Below are 23,382 nucleotides of genomic sequence, written 5' to 3'. Positions count from 1 at the left end.
ATTGCTTCACATTTGGACCAATGAAATACATATCCCCCCCCGCCCCTTATTGCGCCAGTGTTCAGCATCATGTGATCCTTCTCCAACCCTTGGTTTTAACTTAACCTGATAAATTTTCTGTATGGCAAATTTAGTTACATTATCGTTTGCCCTTTTTCTGGAACACTTATCCGCATGATGAACAGCACATTCGTTTAGGGCTTCTCTGATGAGAAGACAAGGTGACCCACTTAGTGGATGAGGGGAAGGCTGTGGATGTTGTCTACTTGGACTTTAGTAAGGCCTTTGACACTGTCTCCCACAGCATTCTCCTGGAGAAGCTGGCTGCTCACGGCTTGGATGGGTGCACTCTGCGCTGGGTTAAAAACTGGCTGGACGGCCGAGCCCAGAGAGTGGTGGTAAATGGAGCCAAATCCAGTTGGCGGCCGGTCACGAGTGGTGTTCCCCAGGGCTCAGTGTTGAGGCTGGTCCTGTTCAACATCTTCATTGATGATCTGGATGAGGGGATCGAGTGCACCCTCAGTAAGTCTGCAGATGACACCAAGTTGGGTGGAAGTGTCGATCTGCTGGAGGGTAGGAAGGCCCTGCAGAGGGACCTGGGCAGGGTGGATCGTTGGGCTGGGGCCAACTGTATGAGGTTCAACAAGGCTAAGTGCCGAGTCCTGCACTTCGGTCACAACAACCCCATGCAACACTACAGGCTGGGGGAGGAGTGGCTGGAGAGTTGTCTGGCAGAAAAGGACCTGGGGGTGTTGGCCAACAGCCGCCTGAACATGAGCCAGCAGTGTGTCCAGGTGGCCAAGAGGGCCAATAGCATCCTGGCTTGTATCAGGAATAGTGTGACCAGCAGGACCAGGGAGGTGATAGTGTCCCTGTACTTGGCACTGGTGAGGCTGCACCTCAAGTACTGTGTTCAGTTTTGGGCCCCTCACTACAAGAAGGACATTGAGGTGCTGGAGTGTGTCCAAAGAAGGGCAGCAAAGCTGGTGAAGGGTCTAGAGCACAAGTCTTGTGAGGAGCGGCTGGGGGAGCTGGGGTTGTTTAGCCTGGAGAAGAGGAGGCTGAGGGGAGACCTTATTGCTCTCTACAACTACCTGAAAGGAGGTTGTAGCGAGGTGGGGGTCGGTCTCTTCTCCCAAGTAACAAGCGATAGGACGAGAGGAAACGGCCTCAAGCTGCACCAGGGGAAGTTTAGATTGGATATTAGGAAAAACTTCTTCACCGAGAGGGTAGTCAGGCATTGGAACAGGCTGCCCAGGGAAGTGGTTCAGTCTCCATCCCTGGAGGTATTGAAAAGACGGGTAGACGTGGTGCTTGAGGACATGGTTTAGTGGTGGACTTGGCAGTGCTAGGTTAACAGTTGGACTCGATGATCTTGAGGGTCTTTTCCAACCTTAACGATTCCATGATTCTATGATAACTTCTGTTCCTTGTGAAAACGAGTAACTTCCTATCTGTTGTTGAACCAGTTATTAATATACAAGTTCCTTCTTATGCCATGTCACCTTCATGTCTTGAAGAACTCCTTGTAAGAGATCTTGCCCCATGTGTCCTGGAAGTCTAGGTGTTCTGTCAGCCAGATCATCCTTCCCCATGTGCTTCTTGGTTGCTCAAGGGAAAAAAGGAGATTTATGAAGCATGGTTTCATTTTTCATTATATTTATCTAGCTGTCTTCTGACTTGTATTTCTCATAACTTTATACCTTTTTTTTTTTTTTAAATTGCCCTTACATTCTTTCCAGGCAAAGAAAGTGTCTTTACTTCAGTTACTTATTGGAGATTTTTTCCTTTTTTTTCTTTAAAGTACGGCTTAAGCAATTATTATGAAAAATTTGGACATGTAGAATGTTAATCTGGAATCATGGGACTTGAAGTAATTCCTTTTCTGTGGCTTTTGAGTAAACATTGGGGATTAACTCAAGATTTAATGAATAAAAATTAGGTTCTTCACCTGCTTAGAAAACCATCTATAGCACTAGCTTTTGAATAATCTTCACCTTGATTTTTATTTTACTTTATTAGAATGGTGGGAGCAATCAACGGTTTTGCTGCCAAAAGAAGGGGGGGGGGGGAAGAGTTGGAAAAGCTGGGGGAAAAAAAAGGAGGAGGAAGTTGCATATTCAATATCAAAGCAACTTGGGAGCTTACTTTAGAAAATGACCTTCCATTGAAAACTGTGCTCTGTTGAAAACTTAGCACTCTTCTTCCAAGTGACTTGCAGAGTAAAATGGCATGGTTTGCTATAGTAGATAATGAAATCACAAGTAATTGTCTTACACTGTAAGTGAGAATTTAAAGGTTTGTGATACTAACATTTAGACCGATCTGTGTGGTGTCTTGTGAGCTGGAGCATGTAGATGACACAACAGCATGGCTTGAATAGATGCTTATGTTCTCTTGTCTTGAATCTGTTGGTTGTCACGCAGTAAGTTCACTGTTAACAGTCCTTTTAAAGTTTAGCAGAATACTTTGAGGCAGATGTTTTATGAACAAAATTGCATGATTTTTCAGTAGACTTAAATATTGGCTCTGTCAGTTCTAAAAGATTTACTGATTATAACGTCTAATTTACTTGTTTATTGTAAAACTAGAGGCACTGTTTGTTCCTTTACACTAGCTCCTTTACAGTCCTAACGAATGTAAAAAGCATTTTCTGTTCCTTTTTCTTGTAACCTGCAATTTACCTTGTTTCATTTGGGTATTACCAAGGGAAACAGTGCAATCTTTTGGAACATAATACATAGATGTATTAAAAATAATAACATGCATGTAAAAGTGCAAATAAGTATTTCTTATTAGAAGGGGATTAGAACAAGCTTCTAAAGTATAAGTTTTAGTTAATGTATTTTCTTTCTTATTCAAGCTTGCATTAAGACCAAATATTCTTTGCTTCTAACAATGCTTGCAGGTTCAGTAGGCCTAATATTAAAATTTTCTTTTGACTTTAAATGAATGTAACTCTTTCCTGTATAATTGTTTTTTTCCAGTCTGGGAGTATATAAAAGTAATGAGAACTTAGAGGTATACCTGGCCATGTAAAATTATGATTAACACTTGTGGAATGCTTAAGAGATCAAATATAAATGTAATAAATGAATGCCTCTTTCTCTGTAGGGTGCTGGTCAAGACAAACTTGGAATATATGTCAAGTCTGTTGTGAAAGGAGGTGCTGCAGATGTGGTTAGTAATATTCTTAAACATCAGAAGTTCAAAGGTAGAAAGATCCTTTGGAAATGCTTTTAAATCTTTTGTTTACTAGTATTTGTGAATAATTGTTTTAATGTAGACCACGTTAGCATTGGTGTATGAATTTTCTTCTCTCTTGAATGTGTATTTAGGATGGTCGTCTGGCTGCAGGCGATCAGTTGCTCAGTGTGGATGGTCGAAGTTTGGTGGGCCTGTCCCAGGAAAGGTACAGAATGCTTTCCTTAGATGTCTTTACATGAAGAAAATGCTAGAGTAATAATTTACTGAAAAGGGCTGAAGCTCATTTTTTTACATGTTAGGCTTTGTCTTGGCTTTTTATAACTTTCTGTGAATAACCATAGTAACAAGTTCAACTGTTCGTGTAGTATTTCCTGTATATGATGCGGGTTGTTTATATAGAAGAGATTGTATTACATGTTTGGGCTTTAGTTTTGAGCAAACTTTATATATCTCTAATTTTGAATATTTTGGCTTCTGACCTCTAACTGCAGAACCTGGTAATAGTACTTGCCTGTAGGTGTTGTCTGTTTAATAAGCGCATCTTCTAGTCATCATCTTCCAACTTTTTTCAAAGTGATTTTAAGTATTAATCAGAAAAGGAGTGTTTTGTCAAACAAAAGATTACTAGAATAAACGTGAGAAATCATGACATACAAACTGATAATATGGAGAACTAAGTGATACAGTGCCTAATTTTATTTTGTTTTATTTGCTTTGGCTTTTATTGCAGGGCAGCAGAACTTATGACTAGGACAGGTTCTGTAGTAACACTAGAAGTAGCAAAACAAGGAGCAATTTACCATGGTCTGGCAACCCTGCTTAATCAGCCATCCCCAATGATGCAAAGAGGTAAAAATGCTAATATTATTTATGTTGATAACAGCTTTGTAAGTCTTAGAATACAGAAAATGTAATAATTCACAGTAGCTTGCCAGATATTACCAAAATATTAAGTCATAAAAGAAACATAATTGTACAGAAGAGAAGCATTTCCTTTCATATCGGAAGTTCATCTGGTTTTTAATAGTTTGAAATTATGCTAGTCTAATCATTAATAAATGCTTTGTATATGTACCTTTTAAAAAATTAAGTTACGCATTTAAACACAGTTCTGGTTTGAAGTAATTTTTATTTTAACAAATGGAATATAATGAATACAAAGAGCCTTAAACTTCAATGGCTTTTTTTTATCCCTTTCATAAAGCTTCTCTCCTCCTCTCGGAATATGACTTCCTTGTAACCAGGGAGTGCAATGTAATTACTAAGAGAGAAATAAAGCCCCTGGAGCATGTCTTGCCATTGAATTTTTTTTTTTTTTTTAAACTGGAAGTATTGAAACATACTTCTTAAGTTTCTGTGTCTGATCATAAGAAGTTCTTGGATGTTTCTCCAGTGTGATATTTTATTATCCTACTTCAGTGAACTAACAAAAGACGTATTTAAGTCTTATGTAAAATAATGTTGTAAAGGAAAAAAAATGTTGCAAAGGAAAACAATTCCGTAAAGGAAGACCTTTCCTATATAGAGTAGTACTGCAGTATAGAAAAGAATGGGTTAAAAGACTAAATCCTTATTATCGCAGTTTACAACACCATCCCAGATGCCATATGCCTCTAAGAAGTCAGCAAGAGACTTTTCAGTAAAGCACATTTGGTTTTTCCAAATATTGTGGTACCTTCTCAGAAGCTCTTTTGAGGCATACAAATCAAAGGAATCCTGTATAGTTGATACAAGGGTGGGATTGTGTATCTGAAGAAGTAGAGATTTTAAAATCTAGCATTTGCTTTACTGGGAACTCATTTTTAATTATAAATGCAAGGTAACGCTGGTTTGAAAAAGAATATGCTAGACAGTAGTTAATATAAGTGAAAGGGGGAAAATACATATCCAACTGTTACAGTTTCTGACCGCCGTGGCTCAGGTAAACCCCGACCGAAGAGTGAAGGTTTTGAGCTGTATAACAACTCCACTCAAAATGGGTCACCTGAGAGCCCTCAGCTGCCGTGGACGGAGTACAGTGAACCAAAGAAGCTGCCAGGGGATGACAGATTAATGAAGAACAGAGCTGATCATCGCTCCAGTCCCAATGTAGCAAGTAAGTAAGGTTATCCTTCCTTTACGGGTAGATGCCTCCTCTGCTGGTTTTAGAGGCTGTTGATTCAAAAAGGGGATGATTGTTTTTAAAAACGGATTAAGTTTAAAATGCCAGTGTAGTAGTAACATTTGGAGTAAGCCTCTTGTTAGAGCTTTTTCAAAGGAAAAATCGTAGTTATTTTGTGAATACTATTATTTTATTAAGTTATGTAAATTATTATTAAGAGTCATGTAAATGCTTCCTTTAACTTTCCAACAGATCAGCCTCCAAGCCCCGGGGGAAAGAATGCATATGCATCTGGAACTACCACCAAAATAACCTCAGTCTCTACTGGAAATCTTTGTACAGAGGTCAGAAGTGGCAAGCAAAATGCTGTCTATTAAACTTGACTTAGCTATCAATAGCCTCAGTGTGCTTGAGTCAAACCAGTGTCTTACTTAACTATTTGAACATCATGCTGGTGCTAGTGAGTGGGTGGGGGTTTTGCTTATTAGAGCTAATGAAAGATTGAGACAGCTTTGAGTGGTTTTTATTAAATTTTGTTCATTAAGTTGTCCTTGTGATTTCTTAGGTTTGTACAATATTGCATACTTGTTTTCAGACCATAAAAACATGAGTCATAACCACAATTGCATTTGATACTAGACAACCTCTTTATCTCCTGTTCCAGACAAATAATGCTTTTATGAGCCAAAAGAAAATATTTGGAAAATGCAGGTTTAGAATAATGTTCTGTACAGATCTGTGTGATTAGAAAACTCTACCTTATGTTCTTTGTACCTTTTCCAGGAACAGACTCTGCCCCCACGACCTGAAGCTTATCCCATCCCAACACAGACCTATACTAGAGAATATTTCACATTCCCAGCTTCAAAGTCCCAGGATCGAATGGGTCCAGCTCAGAGTCAGTGGCCAAATTATGAAGAAAAACCACAGGTCCAGGCCGAGAGTAATCATTCGATCAATACTACAATGCAGGTGAGAAGTAATTTCTTTCAATATAAGAAAAAAACAGCTTGCTTTCCACTCCCAGGCTGCTGGAGACATTTTTGCAGAACAGTCAACTGTACAATCTCTGAGCTGTTGAGGACAAATTGTACCACAGGGGGGAGAACACCTGTACTTTTGCCAAGATTGGCTTGAGTTCAGAAACCCTACTCTCTCTTCCCCCCCTCCCCTTTCTCCTCCCATCCTCCTTAGAATTTATGTTATCATGTTCTGCAGACCTGTTATCTGGGATGTTTTAATCCCCCATTAGAGGTAGTGGGGTGTAGATGGTAGCAGGGTTTGTCTTGTAAAATGTTCTGTGGTTTTCTGAAAAGCAAACTAAATCTTTCACTCTTCCAAGAAGGTTTACGTGGAAAAATCTCTTTGCCTGTGGGGTGCATTGTTTAAGTGATAAAGTGAAGTATTAAAAATGAAATAAAACAGTACTTCCAGACCTATCCAAGGTCTTCACTGAAACACATTCCCTGCTCTCGGTTAAAAAAAAAAAAAAGCATAAATAAATTCGAGTTGCATCTATTATCATCTATTATCAAAGTGCAGATGCTTCTTGACCTGAAATTATTTTAGCCCCACTGTACCTTTATAAATTCAAAAAATAATGTTGTTCTGCTCTTTGTAGTTGAGGGATTTATTCAGATCCACTCAGGAAATTAAATGTAGATCTACTCAATCCGGTTACTGGATCATCTTTTTCTCTAATCCACCAGAGACTTAAAAATATAGAGAGAAAACTTTCTTTGGCTATTTCCTAATTTGTGATAAAAGCCTTACACCAAGTATGTTTTACTTTTGGAAAAGCAGTGTCATGTAAATTATCTTCAGATTGTGTCACAGAAGCAAAGTAAGGATTGATTATTGTTTACTCACACATGTATCGGCAACTTAATTCAGTAAAAAGTCAATTGAATAAAAGCGTCGTGCTTTTTTTCCCCCAATATTATAGATATCAAATCCTAATTATTTCAGCTGTTAAGAAAACAGATGTTATACCCAAAGTAGGGTGGTAAGTTTGAAGGCGAATGCTGCAAGTTAAATGACTGTGGCAAATAGCTATGGAAATATTTTGCTGAATTTCCGTGCTTAACTCCTTCATGTTTCGTGATTTCATCTCACCTCATCTTAGCTGCGTAGTTAATGTCTAGGCTGTCTCTGTCAGTGATGGGACAGGGGGAGGCTACTACCTCCAGAGAATGGTTCCTACCCATTCGTCTTAATGGGATGAATTGCTGCCTGGACATGCATCTCTCCCCTGCTTCAGACAAGCTTAAGTGAGTAGCTTAGATGAGGTGGTTAAAACTGGTGAGATGAACCCCCTCTGTTAAAGTTGTTGACAGATACCAAATTTGAACTATGGTCTCAAGGCTGAATGCAGTGCAGAAAAACATTTTCATAAAGCAAATGGCTAGAAGCTTTAGGGCCTTACAAGCATTGAAAGTGTACACAATTTTCCCCCACCATACAATAGTGCTTTAAGTTGAAAATTAGAGGAAAATAGACTTTCTTTAAAAAAAAAAAAAATCCTTTTAATCTTTACAGTGAGAACTGGGCTTGTAAAAAAAAAAAGCTGCTGTAAGCTACTGACTGATGCAAAATGTCTATTTTCTGTTCTGAAGGCATTAGCAAACTGTTTGTCTAGGTGCATCTTTACAGCAAATCTAACACAAATAGCTGTGTGTTCAGCTCTGCTGGACTAATAGAGCATAAAAAATACACTTGTTCATCTCAAAGAAGGCATTCTTTAGAGGTCATGGTTAAGGTCATTGATGGAGGAAAAGGAAAAGGAGTTTGCTTTGTTAGTCTTCTCTCAGTTGTTGATAATTGGTACATAATGTGTTCAGTGCTTAGTAGTGCCTAACATTCAAAGTATGAATATTTGCTTCAACAAAATTATTAACAGATTTGATAAGCCTAATTTATGGTCCAGTATTCCTTTTCAGGAGGTTGTACAGTGCAGTGAGACCCTGAGCTTGTATAAAAAAAGGCTTGGTGTTTGCACCAAAAAAGCGACAAAAGCGCAGACCAATGCACCCAGGCCCCAAAAGCAGGTAGAATTAGACCTGACTGCCCAGATCCCATGCCCGTGAATGGCACTGCAGTATTGAGAGCTTCCTGCGGGTCATCTCGCCTGCTAATGGAGGAGGGTGGGCAGCGGCTCCCTTGTCTCTCCCTCAGCAGCCTTTCTGTTTGCCTTCCCAATAGGAAAAATGTTCCATCAAGCCAGCTGAAGGCTGAATGGCAGAGCTGGTATGCCGGAGCTGCTGTTCCAAGCTGCCAAGACTCTTGGGCTCAGTTGTGGGGGAGGGGGTGTCAGGGGTAGTCCTGAGAAATTGTGTGAGCTGGGGAGGTTTTCAGCTTAAGCTCCATTTTGCGTTCATCCTTCCTGCCAGTCCAGGTTTCCAGGCATTTCAGAGGTTGCGGAGTCTTCCGTGGCTTGAATGAGTTAAAAGGACTGAGAAGAATATTTTATTGTTGGTTTTGGGAAATTTACTGCGCATGGAAATGCTGAAATTCACTAAAAGTAATTACCTTCAGTAATAAGAATGTGGTTTGTGAGCCATTTTCAAATATGTTTTAATGTAGACAGACTATGAAATACATGCCTTGTTTAATTTTTTCCAGCGTGTGGCTCGTTCCCAGGAAGAACTCCGAGATAAAGGTTTCCAGCCAGAGAGGAATCGTTTGGAAGTTGTTATACGGAAGGATGTAGAGTACATCGATCGGAAGTCAGACAGCGATCAGTGGATGAATTCATCTGTGGATTCTAGCACATCTAGCCAAGAACACCTGAACCATTCATCCAAACCGGTCTCGCCTGGTTCTTGTTTAACTAAAAGTGGACCTGGCCGTTGGAAAACTCCAGCTACTAGCCAGCCAACTCCAGTGGCCATTTCCCAGCCCATCAGAACAGATCTTCCCCCTCCACCGCCACCTCCTCCAGTGCATTATGCAGCTGAATTTGATGAAATACCAATGGATTTGCCTCTGCCTCCCCCTCCTCCTCCAAATCAGGTAGGAGCACAAGCATCTTCCCAGGTAGCCGCTGCGGAGCGTAAAAAAAGAGAAGAGCATCAGAGGTGGTATGAAAAGGAAAAGGCACGTTTGGAAGAAGAACGAGAAAGGAAACGTCGTGAGCAGGAGAGAAAACTGGGCCAAATGCGTTCTCAGCCACTAATTCCTCCTCAGCCTGTGGTTCCCCCCGTTTCCCTTCAACAAGTGAAAGCAGAAAAACCTTCAACTTTGCAGAGGTCTCAAGAAACAGTCATTCGAGAGTTGCAGCCCCAACAGCAGCCTCGGACTATTGAGCGGAGAGATCTGCAGTACATTACTATCAGCAAGGAAGAACTGTCCTCTAGTGACAGCCTCTCTCCAGATCCCTGGAAACGGGATGCTAAGGAGAAACTGGAGAAGCAGCAACAGATGCACATTGTGGACATGCTGAGTAAAGAGATTCAGGAGCTCCAGAACAAGCCTGATCGTACAGCAGAAGAAAACGACCGCCTGCGCAAACTCATGCTTGAGTGGCAGTTCCAAAAGCGACTTCAAGAATCAAAGCAAAAGGATGAAGATGATGATGAAGAGGAGGATGATGATGTGGATACTATGCTCATCATGCAGCGACTGGAGGCAGAAAGAAGAGCAAGGGTAAAAGGGGATAATCCTTTTTAGACAAAATTATTGTAAATGTGTATCTTGGTGGGTTCTCTGACTTTGTCCGACTATTTTGGTGTTCTTATAGGGTAAAGGAGGATAAAGGTTTCTTAAAATACCCTGAATTTTAAAATTGCTAACTTACAGTGGCTTCACCAGTTCAGTCAGTCATGTATTATGAAAGTATCATGGCTACCTATTAGAGAAGCCAAGTTGGTGGTCGAAGTTACTTTTCTGGTTGTGGGGAAAGAAATTCCCTTTGGATAGAGGGATATTGCCATGTAGCTGGAGTAGGATTAGAAGGTTAAATATGGCAGGGATTTGCTTACAGGAAGGTAAGCAAAAACCTTTGAAATGATGAAAGTCTCTAGGAGAATCAGCAACAAAAAATAGTGTGATTCCCACCCCCTACCCCCCCAAATATATTTACCTCTAAGTGTTCTTATTTATAGCCTTGGACCTGAACACAGATTGCATGCTGTTTCCAGGGAACAGTGAACTGAACTGAGGTTCCACTTTGCTGGACTTCCCTAAGCAGAGGCTGGGGCGTAAGGCAGCTGCTACCTCTGCCTTTACCACCACCTCCGTGGTGACCCCAGCAGTGCTGGGGGGAAGCATCAGGCTGAGCCATGTGGTTTTGGATACAGCTTGTCTGGGGCTCCAGCTCATACGTACCTGAATTGTGCATGCTGTGCAGTTTAATCAGTATCGGACACAGTTTGCTTACCTTAGCTTCAGTACTGTGAAAGCTCATAATATATCTAATAAGATAATACAACTGAATAGTATGATGAAATTTTCGTCACTCTGTTGGTGGCTGTTGTCTCTCAGAATCTGTTAAATTTATTGTTACTGGGAAACAATTTCTATAAGAAAATTTGTTTTTCTTCTCTGAATAATAGCATGGATACCAAAGTGACATGCCAATAGCTATGCTTTGACAGGCTTAAAAACTAGCTCTAACTATGCTGAATGTCTTCTGTTTATCTTGAAAAACTGACTTAATTCTGTGATAAGCAAGTTTTAATTCTTGAGAAATATTTGCACATACTTATTTTGACATTCAGAAATAGCTATCGGCTTGAGTAGTATTTGAGTTCAGGATTGTTTTGGCAGCTTGATTTCCTAAACTTACTCTTCTCATGTTTACTGCCGTCTGCACTGCTTTCCTTTTTTCTTGTGGCTAACTGTATTACTGTGTAAAACAATAGATACCTCAAACTTGGAAACTGAAGAAAGGAAAAGCTAAATATATCTTTGGCAAACGGGTTGCGTTAAAGCCCAGCATCACTAACATGTAATTTGTAGCACATAGGCAGTTACCTATGGGCATAAAAAATCCATGTAAAACTGCCATTTTAACAAACAGTGTCTTTAAAAATTTACTGTAGCAAGGCTAAAAAAGCCATGTGTCACTAATAGAAAACCAGTTGTACTGCATAACATTGTATCAGTCTTCTCTGCAAGTGCTGGATTTAAAATACTATTTGTGCATAAAGTTCTTCCAGCATTTTGGAACATTTTGAAACTAAAGAATAACAGTTGTCTTGAACTGAAGTAATGTTTGCATTTGTGGTTACATTTCACTGTCTATACTACTAGAGATGCAATAAGTAGCATCTCTGGAGAAATCCTGAGGTTTTGAATGAGTCAAACCGATACCGATAAAACCTTCGGATTATTTGATTGTTTTCATTTCTGTATTTCAGGATTGTGTCAATTCAGTTCTTCGTTCTAAAGCAGCTGACTTAACAAATAAAAGAAAATGCTTTTGAAATAGCACAAGTCTAACCTATCTTTATTTTCACTGTGCATCTTTCTTTTTTTCCCCTTTCTTACTACCTGCAGCAGACTGCTGTGCCAGCAATCTCTGTTCTAGATTTGGTATGTTTGTTTCTTTCTCTTCAATATCTCTTTCCCATTTCAATTCCTGATGTTATTAATAACCACCCCATGTGCTTTGGATGATGATTTGGCATCTTTGGGTGTTCAGAAATCATTGTGATACAATAAGCAGTAAGTTAACTGTAAGCATGCGTTTGAATGTTTCCAGATGTGGTGACTCCTTTCCCTGTGTTTCCTTCCTTTCAGATGTTGTGTTCTGCTTGATGTGTTTGTTGTAGCAGTGGTCTGATATAAAACTGTGTATTTGATGTTTTGTGCAATCGTGTTTATAAAATGTTACTAGGCACTTTGAATGACCAAGCTGTGAGGTAAGATTTCCTCCCTTCTCTTCCCCACCCCTGCAGGTTTTAGAAGAGCTCTAGCAACACCATTCCTGAAGCAAAATTGTCCTGAGAGCCTAATAGTACAGCATACTGTTTCAGCACATGCTGAAACCCTATTGTTTACAGGTGTTAAAATTTTCTCATTAAAGTAAAAATGGATTGTAAACTCAGAAATTACTTCTGAACTAATACTTCCAAGTAGGTTACATAAACATGCAATTATTATGTTACCATACAAATTCAGTTTCAATTGAGTAATGCCATTCTCTTGCATCTAAAACACGACAGGCTTCCAAATTGCAGCAGTAATTGCTATGACTTCAACTAATTCTGTATTTTACTGCTTTCGTTGGAAATGGGTACGTGGAAAAAAAAGAGTTCCGTAGTCTTCTAGAGGAGAAATGTATCCCCTTCAAAGTGTATTTCTGTATCATTAGTATACTAACTTGAAAGAAGGGTAATACTTGCAAGTCCTGTTAGTATAATTAATTTGCGCTGCTGGAGAAAACTGTAAACATCACTGTTAAAAATATGAATTTGGATATTCGGCACTGCTTTATTTTTTAAAGAATCTATTAAAACGCATACTTCAGATAACTTAGTAAGTCTGTCGAAGGTGTTCGGTTTTGTATCTGTGTGGTACATTAGTGTTAAGCAGTTGACAGCAGGGAAGCAGGTGAAGTGTGTCAGCTTTCTGAATCAATGGACAAGCCAGGAGTTACGGATTTTCAGACTTGGTATCTATCAATATTTTTTCATATTACTACTCCTATATTTTTTGCTTAAGCCTTGGTCCCCAGAGCTGCGACTGGATGGATAACGTACTTTGCCACTCAGGCTATAAACTTCTGGATCTTTCTGCAACAGGAGGTTGTGAAGGCAGACAGCATCAGCAGCTTTAAAAATGGATTAGACAAATGCATAGACATCACGCCTGTAAACAGCTACTCAAAGGATTACACAAGGCTGTACCAGCTGACGTCTCTAGTACCATGCTGAACGCTGGGGAGATACTAGAGGAAATGGCCAGGCTCATACACAGCTCTTCTTGCCATGGTCAGAGACAGAATACTGCGCTAGATGGATCCATGGCCTGAATCAGTCCAGGATTTATGATGCGCATAGATTTAGCTTTAAAAAAGAAAGCAGGCTCATTCTGAAATAGATGATGTTGAACGCTATACCCAGCAAATACTTCTTTTTCCTAATTTCATCATTTTCATACTGTTCACATGACTTTCTGGGCATAGTTGCATCTATCCTATACCACTTCATGTGCTAAAGAAATTTATTTTGTAGTTTCTAGAGGGGAAAAAAAAATACACTTTAGAATGCTCCATGTGTTTTTCTGTATATCTAACATGAGCATTGGTGAGAGCTGTTCTGCTAATTAAAAGGCTGGTGAAAGGTGAAGTTAATGCATGAATTGTCAGCTTGGCTAGTGTTTGTCTTTTTAAATTCCCTGGGCCACTAACAGATCTGACCCAGCTTTAGTTGTCATAAATAAATATGTATAAATTTAAAGTTCTTTAGAACTTCTTTTAAAGCATTCTAAGCAGTGCTTGGAGAAGTTAATTTTGTCTGGAATCTGAGACTTCCTGGGTGCCTGCCAGTCCCATGAATATCTTAACGTTTCTGATAAGGAGCCGATGGGCTGATCCGTTAGGAGGAGCAATAGCGCAGAAGAAAGGTGGCCTTTCTTGCCCTCTTCTAGGTAGGAACAGTGCTGCAAGCATGCGTTGGAGATAGGAGGACAGAGTGGTGCGGCTGAGCCAACTGCTGGCACTTTCAGTAGGGCTGGGACAAAGCAGGGGCAAAGAATGAGTGCTTTGTGCTTAGCTGCTTCGCTAAGCTTGGAAGAATGCTCTTCTCCATCACTCTGGCTGTAGGGATCGGTTGTTTCTACCTGTTACAATATAAAGACGTGCTGCTTTGGAGAAACCCTGGAAGTACAGTAAATCACATGGAAACATGACTTAAACTAGAGAAAAACTAATTGGGATAGAGAAGTACTGAATCCAAATATTCAACCTGGGAAACTAATAGCCCTCTTACTAGAAATGGGATGTGAAGCTAGCTTTCCTTAACGTCTTGAAAACTAGGGAATTCATTTTGAGCTGGGTACTGTTACACGCGCTCTCAAACACAAATGCCTTCAAGTGCTCCGGCATGCCTCGCCATCCCGCCGCTCCCTGCCTTGGTCTGGGAATGCTCCAAAGTAGAAATGAGTTACTAACCATAAAGAAACGAAATGTCGCTCTGTAATAGCTGCTCTATTCCCGTTTGTGCCTTACGTATCATTTTTGGCCCTTTTACTAGGTATTCTGTTTAGAATAGCCTCTGACCTGGATACAGTTGTCTTTGCAATTATTGTGGTTCAGATGTTGACGACAGTTCCCAGGTGGGCACCCTGCCCAGTTTTCCCTTCTTGCTTTCATTAAGCTCACAAGAAAATAAAACTTCTCCTTTAATTTAGTTCGAAATATTTTCTTGTTTAAGTGCATTTGAATAGGAATATTTGCTACTAAGCAAAAAGGCATCCATGCCATAACCTGGGATCAGTAACTGCCATGTGCAGAGTTTTTCTCTAAATGCAATTGGGATGGAGTCAAGGAGTTCTCCTGTATTTTTTCACTGTGCAGTTTTTGCCCCCTTTTTTTTAAAAAAAAAAAAAAAAACAACCAAAAAAAAAAGAGGAAATTACTTCTCTTCTATAAACTCTTGAATTACTAGCTGTCTTTCCTTTTGACAGCAATATTATCTCCTTTGCTAAAATAATGTCTTTTTAATAACCAAGACAAGAAGGGGTCTTTAATCCAAGCAGGGAGTTAGTTAACTACTTTATTCCCTGCTCTACCATATATACTGAGCTTGATCTCTGTCTTTATGTTGTTTTCAGTTAGGAATTACAGAAGTTTTAGCCCTAAATAAGGGGAATTTACTGGGAGGTAGCATCCGCTAGTATACATTTGCCAAACTCCTGCCTAAATGAAATGAATTAAGTTTTTTCTTCATCTTTCATGCTCAAAAAATGGTGGTTTTTAACACTTCAGATTAGAGGTGTTTTCACTTCAAGTAGTCTATATTGAAGACGACAAATGTTTTCAAAATTACCTGTTGTACAAGGTCATAAGATACCCATAACACAAATACTACATGAACAGTGTGGGGAAATAATGACCAGAAAAATAGTGTGTGTCCCCCCCAAAAAAGTCTGTTTTTAGAATTGATTGGAAAATTGATTAGAAAACGTAATCTGCTTTAAAACACATTTCCTGTTAATTAATTGGGGGGGAGAGATACCTACATGAAGATTGTCTTCACAAAGTCTATTAAAACTAAATTTCTCTTACTATATCATTACTGCTTTGTGTCTTAAGGGCCTTTCTCTGTAAGTGAAACGGGATTGTAAAAACAAATCCAGGTGCAGAGAAGTATCCATGTTACATGCAGCTTATGGCAAGATACACCAATCAGTACAAAAGATCTTGGGGGGTGGGGGGAGCAAAAATCACTTTAAAACATGCTGCAGTAATAACACAGCATGTAGTCCAGTTAATTTCTACTTGTGAATATTATTGTGCCAGTGAATATTCCTGTCTGTCGAGGGCTTAGATACTGCTAGCTTTAGAGAATAATGCAAAGTTTGGATTGTTGCTCGGTTTTCTCATCTGTGCAGTGTTTATCGTAAGCATATATAAAATAGTATTGTCTGTTGGGCATCAGTTGTTCTTGTCAGCTGTTTAATCTCAATAGTCAAAGATTTCTTTGCCTTACTCTCCGCTTTTTTCCAAAACACATCTGTTGCAGATGCAGTGGGAGATTTTATTTATCTCCCGGGACTATTTGCAGGCTTGCTGAATGAGCCTGTTACTTTAAATGGATTGACCCTTTGACTAATGAGTCATGATTTTCCAGTGCTTAAATACTAATCCAAAATGAAAACCCAGTTGGCTGCTGGAGCTGTGGTCTGTTGGTTCCAAGCATTTAATTTCCCTTTACTGTACCTATGAGACTGGTTGCTGAGGCTGTCTGGAACGTGAGTCACCTCAGTCTTCTGCTAGGGGTTCATATATGACTGCTAAAAATGTCTCCCGGTGCGTTTTGTGCTTTTGTGTATGTAGTTCTGTGCGTCTCTTCTTTTTCTTTTTTTTTTTTTTTTTTTTTTTTTCTTTTTTTAGGGATTTTAGGGAAACCAATGTAACAAAGCGTACTCTTAACGGTTGAAAATTATATTGATTACTGAATTAGTTATTTTTAGATGCAAATACTGGGGTTACATTTTTTTTGACCCGTCTTATCCACGAGTGACAAAAAATTGAAGATGCGTCTCTGTTAGTTACAGGATGAAGAACGCCGACGGCAGCAACAGTTGGAAGAAATGCGCAAACGAGAAGCAGAAGACAGGGCCAGGCAGGAGGAAGAGCGCCGACAGCAAGAGGAGGAGCGGACCAGAAGAGAGGCTGAAGAAAAGGTTGTGGTCTTCTGAGTGCTGCAGGGGTTCTTACAGGCGCCTCCTCTTTAGCCTGGCCAGTAACAGCTCAGTGTTGGGTCAGCAGGGGTTAAATACGCTAGCCCTACTGATAACGGTCGTGGCCCAAAGCTTCAGTTTATCCAATATAAAACAAAAAGTAATTAAATATCCCATTTGTGGTGCCCAGAGTTGACTGGTATTGCAGAAATAGTACTGTAGGCTTACCGGCTGAAAGGTTTTAGCAGTGGCAAGGGCTTGCCTTCAGAGCCTTTTGTGAAAGTTACGGCAGAAATCAATTGCGTCCTGGTTTCCCTCAGCCCCCAACACGGCTTGCCTACCTTCTTTATTGTAACGGCTGAGTTAGTGGTGTTGGGCTTTGCTGCGTCTCAGAGACAGCACTTAAATATTTTTGCAATAATTGTGTTATACAGCTACAGAGAGAGAGAGAAAGAAATGTGAAATACAGTGAACTGGACATGAGTACTCCATATAGTCTTTCATGCTTGAACTACGGGAAGGAAAGGAATCTGTTTCTAGAAAGGAAGAATAATTTCAGCAGATAAGTCACTATGTAATGAAACAGATTCTAAAATTCAGGCTCATAGGTTCCTTCAGAACATCACACATGAATTGGAGAAGCTTTATTGTTCAAAACTGGAAGACAAAGCACCTCATTTGACTCTTAGCATGTTTGTTAAGACCCTCTTCTTCCTAGAGAAAGAACAGTTCAGATTGAAGGCTTGCCTGTTAGTAACACTCCGGAATGAAGAAAGAGGAGTAGCTTTTAATGTTGTGAGAAATTTCATCTTGGAAGATTGAGCAAATATATTTAAAAAAAAAATTTAAATATATTAACTTTGTTAATTTGTTTTGTTAGATTGTTTTCAAGCTTTGTTAGACTGTTTTCCATAAGCAGTATGAGTTGATGAGTAGAAGAAAACTAAGCTGGGGGTGGTGATAGGTGAGAAGTGAGGAAGGTGTATTTGGACTGAGGAAAGTATTTAAAAATATACTGTAGGAAGTTGTTTTTTTAAAAAACAAACAAACAAACAAACAAAAAACGCAGGCTTTCTTAATTTCTGGCAATGATGCAGCAAAATGACATTTGGATCACACACTTGGAAGGGTTTTCACTGACAAATCTTGACTGAGACGCTCGTACATCTACCAACTCAGAACTCGGAACCATCTGACCACTACAGTGGTTTTAGAGAGTAGTACAAGGAGATGAGTTTCATGTCTTTGCCCTAGATGAACAAGATCAGAATTATTTATTATATTTTTAGGATAACTGACTCACGGTGTTGAGCAGATAAGCAAATAAGGTGGATTGGTTTTAAACACATGGGTTAAAAAGAGAAAGGATGGTTGTTCAAAATGTTATGTATTCCCAGCAGAAGTTATACTATACTTAGACAAAGGGGGTTTTTGTAACACATGGTTTCCAAATATATGTTTTAATTTGTTATCAAACAAACTACTGAATAGACCCTTGTATTAATTTACAGTGTGGCTTAGACGAGCTGAACAGAATTAAATGCTATTTAGTTTAAAACAGTAAAAATCTTTTAAACTGGAAAAATACAAAGAAGATATTTCATGGCCTTTTAAATGGTCAATAGCCTCATATAAATATCATTAGCATAGGTTTTTTAATTAGTTTTTTAGAATTTTTTTTTTTAAAAAACAGTTATTTGATGTCTGTTTTACAAAAGTTCTTTGTAATTTGATTTCTACATGGAAGTAGTTTTCCTGGTATTTATACTAGAAGCTTTGTTAGGAGTCATCTATTCCGAGGCTCTGCTGATGAATTTACGTTGTATAAGCATGCAGCAAAATTACAAAGTTTCTTTTTTAAGATGGTAGTTAATTTTAGTTATTTCCCCCTCCCACAGATTCTTTACAGCTTCAGTAAATCTGCCCCTTAATAACTGTAGTTACATTTTGAGTAATAAATGCTGGAATCGCCCTTAGTTCACGCAGGCAGCTGCCTTAGTTACCAGAGGCAGTGGTAGATCTGGAAATAACAGCAACGCTGTGTTACAGGACGACTGCCGTTGTTTTATAGTGTTAAATAGTCTTTGTATGAGTCCATATAGACGCCCTGCTTATTGCCAGAAAAGGAGACAAAACCAGATGTTTGTAGCTCAGCGATGGAAAACTTAAATCTCTCTCAGATTGAAATGTCCGTCTTTCTGACCACCGTGTTTGTGTTTCCTCTGGACTTGCAGAGGCGACAGGAAGAGGAGTATTACAGTCGCTTAGAGGCTGAAAGGCGCAGGCAGCACGATGAAGCCGAACGACGATTACTGGAACCTGACGAGCCTGGTCTGTACAGACCTCCGCTTCCACGGGAATATGAACTCCCATCCCCAACCCCTTCATCTAACGCTCCTCCTCCCCCACCTCAGCGAAACACCTCTTACCTCAAAACACAGGTCCTCTCCCCTGACACGATTTATACTGCCAAGTTTGTTGCATACAATGATGATGATGAGGAGGAGGAGGATTCCAATCTAGCAGGTCAGGATAAGTACTCCGGCACAAGAAAATCTTATGGTGACCTTCCTCTTGCCACCCTTAAGCCACAGCAGCCCTCCCGCCAGCCTCGCCCAGTTTCAGATGGCCTCTTTCTTTCCAACTCATTCCAGCCATCTCCAGTCAATGCCAACAGTACTACTGCCAAAAAAAGCCAGCCCCAGCCCCCTCCAAACAAACCGAGTTTCATCCATGCCAGCAGCTCTAAAGGTAGACACCGTGAAATCAATCGCCTCTACAGAACTATCCTCATGTTTTCAACTCTGGTGCTGTAGATTGAATCGCTTACTTTGTGATTTATTTTTTTCCCACTTAATCACTTTTCACTATGGTGATCTAACTTAAATCCTGATATGAATATGAATCCTCCAATTTTTAATGGTTTTGATCTCTCAAATTTCCTTGTTCCTTACCCAGACTCTTCAAAAGCAAAAATTCCATCTTTCACACAACGAATCAGAAATTTTAACTGTTACTCAACCGATTCAAAGTACTGTTGGTTTTGGCTTTCATCCTGTATCTTTCAGTGATTTGTTTCGTATGACTGACCACTGGTTACTCAGGGCATCTGGAAGCGCACCTTTCTTGAACACAGGAAACCTTTTCTAATGGGTTCATGGACAGAGCTTGTCTTCTGCTTTCATTATTGGTACCAGGGTTCTCTCTTTTAATAGTGTGTGCAAATGGCTTTAAAAATGACCTTGGTAGATGCAGTTCTTAAATATACAAGCGCCAAGAGACATATAGGGCATGCAGTTAGTTTCATGCATTAGGCACCATTCCTGTACTTTTGATTTGTACAGTGCCATTTTCTTGCAAAGAGAGACAAAAATCTTAAATTTCATCTTAGTGCTTTTTGCCTTAATCCTTCCCTCCCCTTCTGCAACCATGTTTTTCTTTGTCTCCTCATCTTGTTTCTTTTATAACTGCAAGTGGGCAACCATAATGAAGTTTAATTTCAAGTAGAGTTCTAGCTGCTAGTAACTCCAGCACCATATTTTATCTGCAGAGTACTAGTTTAGCTATACTCACGAATTCAAAGCTAATTCAGTCCAAAGTTCCATGCTAAATTTTTTTTTAAACAGCTGTCTCTGCAGATCTCTAATAAATTTGCAGTTTATTAATAAAAGATTTTGTCTTTAAACAGCAGCATCTGCCAGTGCTTCCCCTACATTTGTTTTCTTCTTCTGTACTCTTCTGAAGGGAATGGTGGCCAGGACATTCCCCTAGTTCATTCTTTTCACTTGTGCTGGAAGTCAACAAATGCCTGACAACCAACTCCAGCCGATCAAATCATCCTTCTAAAATGCAAAGGGCAGCAAGTCACCTGAGATAGCAAGGGAAAAAGTGCTTATGCTGGCTTCTAGCCCAATGGGTAACTTCTTTACTGGATTCAAGTCTCAACGACAAATGCGGAAGCCTACAATATGGTATATCCCTGATCACCTTTTTGGCCACCTAACAAATTACGAAAATGACTTTCTTTAATCAGAGGTGCAGTGTGCCCTGGTCATAGGAGCATACAAGCCTCAGAATAGGTTCCGTCTATCCGAAGCACTTCTACTCCAGCTGCAGTAGTGTATCAATCTGATTTAGGATGTGTGTGAAGCCATACGGGTACGTGATCCTCTGAGCTTCCTGTCTGCATCCTTTTCAATTAAGGCTCAAGTCATCGTTTCCTAGCAAGGCATCCTTTCCTTTGCAGGGCACATTAGCTTCTGCTGCAGTTGGGCTGCTTCCAGTGCCGAAGAGAAGCTCTGCACAGCAGTGCGTGGTTTTAATATTGCTGAGGGGACAGTAGTTTAGCTCAGTTATAATTACTGTCCAACTGAGACAGTTGATGCTTAGCAGTTTCACTGTTTGGGGTCGGTACACTACCCAGGTTGCGTAAAAAGTATCCACACCGATACTTGTTTAAAGGAAAAAAAAAAAAAAAATCCTGTTTATTTACCCTGGCGTTGCCTATGAGGTCTCGTGATGTAGTAGTCCCTATGGATCCTGCAAGCCCGTCTGTCACTCCTCTCTGGCTCTGTCAGAGGTTCCAAATCTTAAAGGAAGGTGAGGGAAGGTTTTAACTTTTCATTGTGGTGTCACTAGACTGGAGTATAAGTAGACACGCTGTACACTACCTGCTATGCGCTACCCTTACAATGCAAATAATTCCATTACGCCTACCTACCATGCGTGTCAGGCCGCTGATAAACCCACAACCAGTGATGCCAAATCACGGTTTTGTATCAGAAGGACTCTAGCTTTTGAGCACCTTATATCACACAGAATTAATGAGTTAAAATAAGATTAAAGAAAGGCAGGAAATACGTGGAAAAGATTCTTTTTAAGCACTATGACTATCTATGTTGTCAGCTTGCTCTTAGGACTATTCTGAAACAGCAGGCTTCTGACATGACACTTTAGTACTCTCTGTCTGTACTGAATTTTTGTTCTTTCAAAGGACTTGCTTTTTCTAGCAATTCCTATTTGAAACTGACCATAATAGAGTGTAAAATGTGCCTTCCATCACAGCACATAGGCTTCCAAAGGCCCTTGCTTCCCTTCCTTATTTGGCACTTTGAAGGCTGTACATGTGACGAATTATACCTAACTCTAGAACCATCAGTCACTGGTTGTCACCACTGCTCTTCCTGCCTCCCATTATCCACAACCCAGAATGCCATTTCGTATGTAATTGCATTTCCCAATCCTGCTTTCTGTTAATTTTAATGGAGAAATGAATCTCAGGAAAGTGAAATGTTCAGTGGTACTTTTCGTGTGTGCACGTTTGTTCTTCCTGGAAAACAATCAGAAGGACAACCTACAAAGATTTGGTTAGGGTTTTGGTAACCATTAAGGAATATTGTGGTATGATGCTTCGCCTTTAATAACCTAATTCATAAACCATACAACTAATTCTGAATACTCTTATTTCATAATTTTTAAAATAGCCATGAGAACAGGTTAACTTCACCTGATTGCTCAAGCTTCTATGAAGACTGCCTGCGTAACGTACAAAGCCGTTTGCACAAAATGCAGAATTCACTGTGCAGTTTACCATCTCCCATCTCGCTGACTCTGTTACATTACTGTCCTTTACAGCTCTTTTCTGTTCTGAATGTTAACTCTAGTAAACCACGCTTCTGCAAATTTTGCTCTCGTACCTTCTTCCACTGGGTCTCTTAAGACCGCTGGGTCTGTCAACTAACCAAGAAAAAAGCTAACACCCAGATCAAAATTACTAGCCTAAAGCAGGTGGAAGTGTGAACCACGGCTTGTGGATCCAGACTTTCAAAGCAGAGAAGGTAGTACTTGTATGCATGTAAGACTCACATCTGAAAGGAAAAAAAAATCTTCATGTGCCTGGCATACCTAGTATGATTTGGTCTGCTACAAATTTTTTGGTGGAAAAAATTTAGCCTACAACACTACAACAGCTTTATTTGCTTGTGTGTTCCAGCCTCATATGTCTCTTTTATTGAATATTTATGAGAAGTTACATATACCAGTGGAAGAAGCAAACATTTCCTTCTGTACCGAAGAAGGTTCACAAGACATAACACGTACAACATTGAGACCAGAACTGTCGGAAGACAAATCTGAGTCCTGTGCTGACGCTTATTTTCACTCTTTTCCTGACAGCTATTAAGAGAATATGGTCTTAAATATAGATTAAATTATTAAACTTTTTGATTGAAAAGAAAAGGTTTTGTCTTGTGGCCTTTAGAAAGAATTAATATAATGTGTAAAACCTGTGTGTTAAATCAACTTAAACTAAAGGTGCAGTGCTGCGAGATACTTGCTTGAAATTTAAATTTGAGAGGGGGAGAGGGCATTTTCTGAGTGATACAGTTTGCTTAATCAGACTAAACAGAGACAAAAATTCTGACTGCTGAATTGCAAAGATGGTATATACTAATCTTAGTTTACTTTTAGCCTCATAAAGAGAGCAGCTGCAGCTAACTTGGTTCCTGTGAAGCTTGTTACAGGATAATGAAGTGTGTTGCTCTTTCCATCAATCTCCTTGAACAGCTTCTAATGTCTGTCTTACAGTAAGCCATAATAAGATAAAGACCATGATTTGATACGCGCTGGGTCATCTAAACAAAATGTGTTCTGACTCAAAATAAGGAATAAAAAAATTACAGCTGTTTTGAGGAGGGGTGGAATTTAGTAGTACTGGGTTTAAATAT

The 23,382-nt window shown here is 39.7% G+C and overlaps 1 protein-coding gene across 29 annotated transcripts in view; it reads left to right on the top strand.

Annotated features, from left to right (window-relative positions):
- Window positions 1-23,382, top strand: part of AFDN (afadin, adherens junction formation factor) — a 132,704-nt gene that overhangs the window by 105,729 nt on the left and 3,593 nt on the right. For 7 of the 29 annotated variants that reach the window (XM_087774596.1, XM_087774590.1, XM_087774586.1 and 4 more), the window contains 9 exons: window positions 3,115-3,180; window positions 3,339-3,412; window positions 3,938-4,056; window positions 5,108-5,302; window positions 5,561-5,652; window positions 6,092-6,280; window positions 8,930-9,952; window positions 16,526-16,660; window positions 18,892-19,183. In XM_087774596.1, the coding sequence (XP_087630722.1) occupies window positions 3,115-3,180; window positions 3,339-3,412; window positions 3,938-4,056; window positions 5,108-5,302; window positions 5,561-5,652; window positions 6,092-6,280; window positions 8,930-9,952; window positions 16,526-16,660; window positions 18,892-19,183 (2,185 nt within the window). Of the gene's footprint in view, window positions 1-3,114; window positions 3,181-3,338; window positions 3,413-3,937; window positions 4,057-5,107; window positions 5,303-5,560; window positions 5,653-6,091; window positions 6,281-8,929; window positions 9,953-11,806; window positions 11,843-16,525; window positions 16,661-18,891; window positions 19,409-23,382 lie in introns of those variants that run through there. The other 22 variants (XM_087774574.1, XM_087774569.1, XM_087774578.1 and 19 more) reach the window with 11 other exon arrangements.

This window comes from Nipponia nippon, unplaced genomic scaffold, assembly GCF_047370975.1.
Source record: "Nipponia nippon isolate SJK-2023a ecotype South Korea unplaced genomic scaffold, ASM4737097v1 scaffold_4, whole genome shotgun sequence".
Classification (NCBI taxonomy): domain Eukaryota; kingdom Metazoa; phylum Chordata; class Aves; order Pelecaniformes; family Threskiornithidae; genus Nipponia; species Nipponia nippon.
Note: the sequence above shows the minus strand (reverse complement) of the source record. Positions and strands in the feature narration are given on the sequence as shown.